The sequence below is a fragment of the Brachyhypopomus gauderio genome, unplaced genomic scaffold (assembly GCF_052324685.1).
Source record: "Brachyhypopomus gauderio isolate BG-103 unplaced genomic scaffold, BGAUD_0.2 sc61, whole genome shotgun sequence".
NCBI classification, from domain to species: Eukaryota; Metazoa; Chordata; class Actinopteri; order Gymnotiformes; family Hypopomidae; genus Brachyhypopomus; species Brachyhypopomus gauderio.
Window position 1 is genome coordinate 1,365,029 of NW_027506882.1, and position 11,072 is coordinate 1,376,100.

Genomic DNA, 11,072 nt, shown 5'->3' on the forward strand with positions numbered 1-11,072 from the left:
ACACTTCTCCACTGAACAGCACGTTAACAAGTAGCTACTACCAGGAATAAAATGGCCACAGCACTACAAAATAAAATAAAAACGCAGAGAAGAGGAGCACGATGTTTTAGTTGGTTCAGGTGCTGCCGCAGCAAGCTTATTAACGACCAACAAAGTCTGGTAAAAACAAAGGAGCAAGCTTTAACTATCACCCACACGGCATTTAAAAAAACACATGCAGTCATGCACCTTCTATAACTGAATGCCAAATGTCGTTGTAAACTTAGCTATAAACGAGAGCACTAACCTGGTTGGTCAACTATTTCCATTTAGCACTAGCAGACCGACAGGGAATACATTAAGCTAACGTTAAACACTTAGCCTCGTTTTAAAAATGAACTTGAAACTATAAATTGCTGTTGAAAAATGTAATGTTGGCTCAAGAAAAGAACGCCTTTTCACAATGTCGACACACAGTGACTATGAAGATGTTTGTGCTGGTAGAGTTGTAACTCCAGGAGAAGAGTAGCCGATAATTGAGTGAGATGCGTCCTCTGGGGCGAAAGCACTTGACACAACTTGGCTAATCTAGCTAACAAGCTAACGGTGTCCATAAGCAACATTTATGAGTAATATTGTCCACAGTTAATTTTTACAAGGTAAATAGCTGACTAGCTGTCCATATATTATTCGTAGGTTATCATATTTTGCCAGCTAGATGTGAGTTTTAAGTAATCAATCAATCAAATCAATCAATCAAATTTTATTTATATAGCGCTTTTTACAACAGTTGTTGTCACAAAGCAGCTTTACAAGTGCCGAGTCCTAGCCCCCAGTGAGCAAGCCAAAGGCGACAGTGGCAAGGAAAAACTCCCTAGTTTTTTTGCATGAGGAAGAAACCTTGAGAGGAACCAAGACTCAGGGGGGGGAACCCATCCTCCTCTGGCCGACACCGGTCACCATGACAACAACAACAATTTAGACAGAAAGAAGAGAAAGAAAAGGAAAAATATGTAATAATGTCCATCATGATGTATGTATCCGGTTAGGCAGGAGGTGGCTGGCCCAGGATGGATCGCTGGTCTCCTCATCTCATTATTCCTCAAGCAGGCGGGCAGCCATGTGGAGAAATGAAACAGGGAAAATTAGCTCTGTATGAGGACATATACAGGACAGGTGAAATTATAAACATTTCCGGAGTGTGGCAGCAACTCCGGCATTAAGTTAAATTATTACAGCCTAGCTAAAAAAGGCAGAACCAGAAGGTAACTATAGGCTTGGGGGCATTCTGAGACAATGGCATCCGTCCACTGCACTGTCAACAAACTTGAGTGACCACAAGCAGTGACAGGACAACAGCACCAGCGCCCCAGTCTACCATAAAACCCTTCGCCTGTGAACCCCTGGATCTGTACCTTAATCTAAGGGGGGATATTAATTATCAAACGCTAAACTAAAAAGTGGGTTTTCAACCTAGACTTAAAGATTGTGACTGTGTCGGAGTCCCGGACACATTTAGGAAGATTATTCCAAAGCTGGGGGGCCTTACAAGAAAAGGCTCTTCCCCCTACTGTTACCTTGTTAATTTTTGGAACTAATAAAAGACCAGCACCCTGTGATCTTAGTGGGCGTGGGGGTTCATAATAGGAAATAAGTTCCTGAAGGTACTCAGGAGCAAGCCCGTGCAATGCTTTATAAGTTAATAAAAGAATTTTAAAGTCAATACGGAATTTAACTGGGAGCCAATGCAGGGCTGATAGGACTGGACTGATATGCTGAAATTTTCTAGTTCTGGTCAGAACCCTGGCTGCGGCATTTTGAACTATTTGAAGTTTATTTAGATTCCTATTTGAACATCCTGACAGTAGTGCATTGCAGTAGTCTAATCTAGAGCTAACAAAGGAGTGCACCAATTTTTCTGCATCATCCTGTGATAATGCATTTCTTAATTTAGCAATGTTACGGAGATGTAGAAAAGCTATCCTAGTAGTATTATCTATGTATTTATCAAATGATAGGTCAGAGTCGAGTATGACGCCTAGGTTTTTGGCTACTGTGCCAGGTGTAATGGGGTAGCCTGCGAGATTAAGCATTAGATCTGGAATTTTCTGTTTTGAGGCCTTAGGGCCCAGAAGGAGAACTTCTGTTTTGTCCTCATTAAGTTGGAGGAAGTTTAGAGACATCCAGCATTTAATATCTCTTACACAGGCCTCAATTTTTCTTAAACTGAGTTTGTCATCAGGTTTGGCTGATATGTAAAGTTGAGTGTCATCTGCATAGCAGTGAAAATTTACACCATGTTTGTTTATAACTGTGCCCAATGGTAGCATATATAATGTAAATAATAGTGGTCCTAGAATGGAGCCTTGCGGGACCTCATATTTAACTTTTGTACGTTTGGATGGAATATTATTGAGCTCTACAAACTGATAGCAATTTGTTAAGTAAGAATGAAACCATGAAAGGGCTGTGCCAGAGACTCCAACCCAGCGTTCTAACCTTTCTAGCAAGATCCTATGATCAATTGTGTCGAAAGCTGCACTAAGATCAAGAAGCACTAACAGCGATACATAGCCTTGATCTGAAGCAAGGAGGAGGTCATTTGTTACTTTAACTAATGCTGTTTCAGTACTGTGATGGGGTCTAAAACCAGATTGGAACTTTTCAAATATGTGATGCCTATGCAGATATAGGCATAATTGTTGGGCAACAGCTTTTTCTATGATCTTAGATATAAATGATGTGTTTGAAATGGGTCTATAATTAGATAGTACAGTAGGATCAAGATTTGGTTTCTTGATCAGAGGTTTGATAATTGCTAATTTACACAATTTGCGCATGTGACCTATTGTAATGGATGAGTTAACTATAGTTAGAAGAGGTTCAGTTACAGCTGGTAATACCTCTTTTAATAACTTTGAGGGAACTGAGTCTAGTGTGCAGGTAGTACAATTTAAGGAAGAAATTATTTTCTCTAATTCTGATTGTGGGAGTGGATGAAAAGCATCAAGTTTTTCTCCCAGTATGCGATTTAAATCGATATCAACCAAACCAGATGACATACCAGTTGTATTGCTAATAAAAGGTTTTATATTTTGTCTAATATTCTCTATTTTATTATCAAAAAAATCTATAAATACATTACTAGTGAGGTTTACTGGAATCTGAGGTTCTGCGCCTGCTTGATTTTTTGTAAGTTTGGAAATAGTATTAAAAAGAAATCTAGGATTGTTTTTATTTTTCTCTATCAGTGAGGCTAGGTATGCTGAGCGTGCTTTAGCGAGTGCCCGTTTGTAGTCAATATTCAATTGTAATATTAACTTGAACTTACCAGCTGTGCCGTATAAAAAATGGCGTTCTTCAGGCTGTCTTCTCCTCTCTTCCCGCACAATCCATTCAAGACTTTTACAGTGTATTACTGTACACGACCCTGCCTGTGGTTGTGCTCACCCATTACTGTTATTTCCTGTCATTTTTTTTTCCGCAACCACGATGCACTCTAAAATACAGTTACAGGTTGTAAAAATGTAAAACAGTATATTACTGTTAAAAAATACTGTAAAAACTACAGCAATTTTTTACAGTGTACTTGCAATCTTAGTCGCTCCAGACTTGAGGCATCCTCTCCTCTTGGGAAATTTGGTAAATAGTTCACCTCAGCTCGACAAGCTTTTTTGATGATGTAGTGGGGTGACCCAGAGGAAAGAAAAATCAAAAAGGAGATCTCCTTAATATCTCTGCAGTTTCTCCTAGACAACACTGAGATTATATGGAAAGACAAATGAGATTTTTCCTTAAGTCTCCTGCTGCTCAAATGTGTCTCTTGAGATAAAGATCTTGGTAATCTTCTGTGTGTCTCATCTTGAGTTTTAGTAGAGATCTCAGTAAAGACTCCAGTAATCGCACATGTGTCTCTTCTTAAGTTTTAGTATAAATCTCAGTAAAGACTCCAGTAATCTCACATGTCTCTTCTTAAGTTTTAGTATAAATCTTAGTAAAGACTCCAGTAATCTTACATGTGTCTCTTCTTAATTTTAGTAGAGATCTCAGTAAAGACTACAGAAATTAAGTATTATTCATATGTCTCCTTCTGAATTTATTCACACATCACTGTAAAGTCTCACATTGTGCTCAGATTTACCAAACAATTGCATTAAATGAGTCTCAGTATGGACAAATACAGGAATTCACATTTTATTAGAATAAACTAGCAATTTTGCAGTATCCTTAATTTAATAAATCACACACTGGATCAAAAGGACTAGTTCACTGGAAAAACAATTATGCATAGAACATTTGGATGGTAAAACAGCAAGCACTAATAAAAAACCCTAACGATACAAATACATGACAAGATTTACTGGACAAACTCTGCATTTGGTCAAGTGTCAGATTCAACTTGCCTATATAATTACCAGATACTTGCCTGTATAATTATCATATACCATAAATACCAATAATGCTATTGTTGTTTTGGGCTCCTGAGTTAGATTCCTTCTACAATATAAGATAAATTATATTTATAACACCCAGTTAGATTTTTTTTGCCCAACGCAAAGTTCATTGAACATTTGTCATGTTATCAGTGCATACTACAGCCCAGGGATGCACAACTTGAAGGAGGAGCCGGGCCACAAATAAATGTAAAGCTGCTTGAAGGGCAAATTAAGTATTATATCGCGATCGATTCTTTATGTTTACTTGTAACTCCCGCGGTAGACCAACTAAAAAGTAGCCCAAAAAACAGCACTGTTGGTTCCTCGTTCAAATTCAGGCACGAAGCCAGAAGGCGGGCCAAATTATGTGAGAGACGTAGCACTGAACTTCCACGTAACCGTAACAACCATCCTAGCATCGCGCATGCGCCAGGTTTGCGATCAACTTGTACTGGGAAATAATGAAAGAGATTGAAACAACTGACCGTGGATCAGCTGTTTCTTCAGAAGACGCTGCGCCATTGCCCCAGTTCTGAAGGAGAGATCTGTGAACGCACCTTTCGTTGTCATCCCACATCATCCAATTAAAGAACTGCTGAAAGCGGTGTGCGATCCTAATTAGTCAATAGTACGGGAGATGGACTGTGATTGGTCCGTTCAAGTGCAAGTCCCTCCTTCAGTGAAGTCACGAAGAACTGCTGAGGAATCCGACGGGAAGTCACACGGTAAATAGACCCAAACATTGAATGTTATACGAGTAACGTTATTTAACATTACTTGGTTTAAAATGTGATATTTTTGTCGAAAGACAAGGCTATGTTTTAAGTTATATTTCAGGTGTCATTACTAACAACTTGTTAGTCTAGTGGTATAGCTTCGTAACGGTCCGCTGGATATCTGGCTAACGATGTTGGTATGCTAGCAATATAACCAAGACATTTTCTACATTTTGTTCAGAGTTTGTAGTTTGACAAATACATGCCAATTGCATCTTGTCATAAAACATTACGTTTTTTTTCTTAAATCATTTTTAGCATATATGTCTGAAAATACAGCTCTTCTCCAGATTAATTTTAGTAAGCATCATCCTATATTTATGCTAATATAGTTTAGTTTACTTGCAAACATGTTTTTGCAGCCATTATAATCCAGACAAAAAGAATGATCGTCAAATGCCTGCTTTATTAACATATACACTAGTATTCCTACTTTAGTGTGTTACAGAAATATTTATTTTTGGGTTGTTTAGATTGGAAAATCACTGGGGTTCCAGTTTGCTCAGACACGTAAGTGTTGTTGGTCTTGCTCTGTATACTGTGTGTTTGTGTGTGCACGTATATATATATATATATATATATATATATATATATATATAATTTATTTAATGTATGTATGTTAGCCTAGATTCCACATGTACAAACAAATATTTTTATTAAAATAAAATATTTTCTGCTAAATTGGATTTCCTGAGTTTAGACAATCTTACAATTTTATCTTTTTCACAGAATGGCAAGTCCTGGTAGGTGAGGTGCATGGGAAATGCTCAAGAGAACCCGCTGTCCACCAATGAAACTAAGGTTCTTTGCGCAGAACACTGATGTACAACTTCATGAACAAGGTATTTTTTAATAATATTTTAGTTTTAGATACACAGTTAATACACAGTTCGTGGTTAATACACAGTTCTAACACACAAGTGTTATCTTTTTAATGAAAATTGTTTATATTACTTATTAGAAGTAATGCTTGAAACGAGCATAGCAATCTTTCAGTTGAAGAAAAGGGGAAAAATTGTAGGATACAAGTTATTACGTACATATTATATTACATTACATACAGTCTATTGGCCAGATTTGACTTGACAATTCATATTTGTAGTGTGAGTTCTTTTGTTTTACGCTTTGGTATTGTTAATATTTAGCATTGTTTGTTAACATAAGTTATTTTAATTTTTTAAGTTAAATTTTTAAGTTAAATTAATAAGGCTCAAAAGACAGTGTTTTGCAGGGAATATTGTCTTACCTTTGTCGTGTATGATGTATCATATTATGCTACTGTTTTTTGTTTGTATTTTGTTCGAATCTATTTAGCATATAATTCAGTTGTACATAAATTGTACTTCAGTTTCTGACATTGCAACAACACCTCAGTTATTACTCCTGCAATTTCTTTTTTTTTCTTTTTGTACATATGCAACATTTCTGTTCAAGAAAAAAGAAGTTGCAAGACGCATGCAAGAATAAAATGTATGTATGTAAAATGTTGTGTCTTAATTAAAATGAATTTGTTTATTTGGGGAAACAAAATGTAACTGAGTCATTTCCTTTTCATTCTATAGTAAAAATGGAGCCTTGAAGGAGATTAATTCAATACAAGAAAGAGATATCATTTGGAATTCTCAGTTTTGACTCCTTTAACCTCAGAGATTTCTCAAGTCTCAATTTTGTCTAATTCTATTTCTCCTAAGAACTTTTAGGAGAAACATCTGTGACAAAGTTGATATCTTAATGAAACATAAATGAGAATCTCAAATAAGTGTCCTGAGACATCAAAGATCAACATTTAAGCAATAAAATTTTCCTCTGGGGACTCACTCTCTGGGTTATTTCGGCTCCTCTTACCAGAGTTTACAGCCACTTCATTACATCCAGACCTGCTCAGTTTGGTGCGATAGTTACCCATCTTAAATTTTAGGCTCATCTTCCAGCCATACCACCCACAGTGACTTCCTGGCTCTGTAAGGCAAGGATGTTTGGTAACAAGAGCTTCAGCAGCTCTTGCAATTTCTTTATCACTAGGGTACGCCTTGAAAGAGTGCATGGTTTTGGCCATGTTCTCTAAGATGTCATGCTTTTGAGCTCTTGTTAGTTTCAACATCTTTCTAGCATTTGGATATTCTGTATTTCCAGCTTCAAGGCAGTACTCGACATCATAAGAAAAAAGGGGTACTGGAAACACATCAGGCCAACTCTGCATACGTGCCAGGGCATGGGGGAGCAATTCTGTGTCTGAGGTTCCAGTTAAGCTAGCATCACTCTCTGATCTGAGAATTCGTAGTACAGCTTTCTGTGGAAGTTCTGTAATGTCCGACAGAACACAGAGCTGTCCTCCAAAGTCGGGGTCTTCGTATTGTAGAGTGAAGTCAAAATCAAGATCAGGTTTGAATTTCTCTCGTGTTATGGTGATGAGCTCTTCCACTGATGTGGGCCGTGTAGCAAGCACCATCTCGTGGGCAATATCTATGGCAATGAAGACTCCTAATAACATTCTGTTAGGCTCTGCCATCTATGGGAGGCAAACAAAGAAACACTATCATTATGATGTTTCAGATAAATGACTTCATATTGCATGCATTCAATAATATTCAACAAGTTGTACATCATTTTATTCTTGTGTAAAACTACTCCTCACTAGGAATGGATAAAAGAAAATAAAAGTTGAGGTTGAGGAAGCCATACCTTTTCAATGTACTGGCAGAAACCTCTTTGTCGTCAACAGCAACTGGCCTTCTACACTATAGGCTGAAAGGGGACAAATGTCATTCAATTCTGACACAGTGTAAATAGTCAGTTCATCTGGAGCAAATTTATATGCCCTTATGTGTTCTATGTAATTAGACTTGTGCTGTCTGCACAGAAAGGTCACATCATTATTTTCAAGTAGGATATCTTCAATCTTACTAAACTGAGGCAAGCCGCCCTCTTCGGAAACTTGTTCAACCATCCATCTCAATTCCTGGATTCGTTACATCCACATCACATACTGTGCGTAATCTGGGTGTTATCTTGGACTCAGCCCTCACATTGGAAGCCCATATCAATAACATTACTAAAACTGCTTTCTTCCATCTAAGAAACATCGCTAAACTCCGCCCTTCACTCACTGACTCTGCGGCTAAAACTCTTGTTCATGCTTTTGTTATGAGTCAACTGGACTACTGAAATGCTCTGCTGGCCGGACTGCCGGCCAGTAAAATCAAGAAGCTCCAGCATGTGCAGAATTCTGCTGCCAGGGTCCTGACATGGTCTAAAGCATCTGAGCACATCACCCCAAAACTGATATCACTTCACTGGCTACCCATCCAATACCACATTCAGTACAAGACATTACTCTTGGTCTTCCGTTCACTCCAGAACCTGCCCCCCCTTACCTGTCCTCGCTAGTTTCACACTGTCCTGCACGTTCTCTCTGTTCCGCTGATGCTCACCTCTTGGTTGTTCCTCCAGTCCGGCTACAAGGGTTCGGTGAACGAGCCTTCAGCGTTGTTGGCCCAAAGCTTTGGAACTCGCTCCCCATTTCTCTGCGTTCCTGCACATCACTCAAGACTTTCAAATCTGAACTGAAAACACTTCTGTTTCAGACTGCTTTTAATATCTCTTAATTGTTTTTTTTATTATTTACTGCTGTATCTGACCTTTCTCCCATTTTATCTGTACAGTGTCCTTGGGTGTTTATTAAAGGCGCTTTAAATAAAATGTATTATTATTAATTTCTGTGTATCTATTGGGTCCAAACTGTTGTGTGACACATGTGCATGTGTATGATGATAGTTTAATTCAACTTACTGTTATTTGTCTGTTTATGCGGCAAGCAAACCATGGTCCACCACTTTTTGTTGGACTAAATTTTGGTCCATTGGTCTGGACTGTGGTTTGTGGCACCTTTCACACCTGTTCACACACAAGTACTTTCTAGGTCTATGATGATAGAGACTCCTATCTGCAAAATAATATAAAAAATACCCTCACTATGGTGGAATAGACCTATTTCTTATAGTGTCTTGATGTGTCTTTTCTAAGTTGTAAGTATGTCACACAAAATTCTAATGTTATTAATTGTGTTGTGTATTTTAATAGGATGTGGCAGAGAGCATCTGACTTTTCACAACAAAACGATGAACATCTTCATTGTCAAGAAAGACAGTTGTTTTTTTAAGCAATAATATCTCATTTGTTTTATTTAACTGCAGTAAATTTACAAAAAAATTGCTAATTGTAATAAATGCAAAAATTGTATTTGATGTCTGGAAATTGATTTATTTGAGTGGTAGTTAAGGAGGCTATATTTTAAGTAATACAAAAGCAAAAAAATTAAGGCAAGTGTTTGCATGGACCTTTCTATGTTGGTAGAATTAAAAGAAATTAGTTCTGACAACTTAAATTTTAATGACTAAACTTTGAATTTATTTAGTTGTGTTTATTTAAAAAACTAAGTATGTTCAACTTAATTTCCAACCCTCCGTCAACTCAAAATATTTAAGTTAACTCAACATATTGATTTTATTTATACTGTGATAATTTATTTAAGTGTATTTAAGTGACTTAGATGGGTTACATTTACTTAATACTACAGCAAGTTAATTCAACTCAAAAAGATCCATGCAAACACTTGCCTTAATTTTTTTAAGTAATTTTAACACTTCATTTTTTTACAGTGTACAGGTCAAATTAAACTGTTGTATTTCTCTATGCTCTATTGTTGGACAGAGTGCATTTGCTTACAAAATTGGCACTTAATTAATACTCATTAGACTTACCTATGCAGTTATCTTTTAGGGGGCTGGATACAGATTCGTTTTTAGTGCACCCTATTCATGCACGCAAAAATACAAATGTCTTTGACAGTGCAACAAATGTATCAATGTGTTTACAGTAGTCAATACCAAAGAATCATGACTTTGTTTGAAATTATAAAAAAAAATTCAAAAGCATCAAGAATTGCATTTACATCAACGCATCTGCTCTTATCATTAAATCCTTAAGCATGCAAAGTAATAATAAAATAAATATTTCAGTAACTACATCAACATAAGCAAGTTTAAAGGAACACATTGCAAAAATAATTAAAGTTTAGCTCTGCTTTAGACTATTGGCTCCGTGCACAAGATGGCGTCCATTCTGTTTCCGGCATTTGAGGGTGTGCATGAGAAGTTCCGGTCTGAGCACTTCCGTGGTTTTAGTATTAATATCAACACGAAGAGATAGCGAGCTAGTTGGAAATAATGAGTGCATTCAGGGTTAAAGAGAGAAGACTGGCCTTCCAACGGGTAAGAAAGTCAGCGTTACATTGCTGTGTGCCCTTGTGTACCTGTTCGTCGCGCTATAACGCCGAACTAAGCTTTCACAAGTTTCCTGTTGACCCCGCGCTGCGTGCTAAGTGGCTAACTAAGATCCGTAGGGACAAGTTCACTCCAACAGTGAACACCCGTGTGTGTGGCCGGCATTTCCAACCGGGAGACTTCGCGGTGACTGCAGGGGGACTGAGGAGGTTGCAGAGTGGAGCTGTACCCCTTCTATTTTCCTGAATGTGTGGCAGCGCTGTCCGAGGTCGGAGGACTCTCTCCCGGACCTGCCTGCAGACTCCGAGTCGGAGAACGACATGGACACAGAGGCGCCGGATCATGATTATTGCTTAACTCCAGCGACAGCGGTGATGGCAGCTGAAGTGGCCAGTGAGAATGAAGCCCTGCGCCAGAAAATCGGGGAACTCCAACACCAGCTGGAAGTGCTACAGCTGAGGACCCGTTTTGGTATTCATCGCCTGGCGGGGTCAGATGAGGAGATTCGCTTTTACACCAGGTTGGTTCATAAAGATTCTTATAATTATGTTGACTTGTAATCACTGTACTTAAATAAGCTGGTTGACCAACTCGGCTCT

At 38.0% G+C, this 11,072-nt stretch overlaps 1 protein-coding gene across 1 annotated transcript; it reads right to left on the minus strand.

Annotated features, from left to right (window-relative positions):
* Positions 1-761: 761 nt before the first annotated feature.
* On the minus strand, positions 762-8,711 carry LOC143489331 (uncharacterized). The gene is made up of 4 exons (XM_076988280.1): positions 8,623-8,711; positions 8,303-8,450; positions 7,037-7,700; positions 762-3,313 (listed from the first exon to the last, which is right to left on the minus strand). The coding sequence occupies exons 1-4, from the start codon at positions 8,709-8,711 to the stop codon at positions 1,428-1,430; spliced, it is 2,787 nt and encodes a 928-aa protein (XP_076844395.1). The 3' UTR covers positions 762-1,427.
* Between the last annotated feature and the right edge of the window lie 2,361 nt (positions 8,712-11,072).

Coding starts and splice junctions, on each gene's coding strand:
- LOC143489331 (XM_076988280.1), bottom strand. CDS start 8,711: ATGGGGAGCGAGTTCCAAAGCTTTGGGCCAACAACGCTGAAGGCTCGT. Junction 8,451..8,622: donor ACTGGAGGAACAACCAAGAG/GTGAGCATCAGC, acceptor TGATGTGCTCAG/ATGCTTTAGACCATGTCAGG. Junction 7,701..8,302: donor ACAAGAGTTTTAGCCGCAGA/GTCAGTGAGTGA, acceptor TGCCTCCCATAG/ATGGCAGAGCCTAACAGAAT.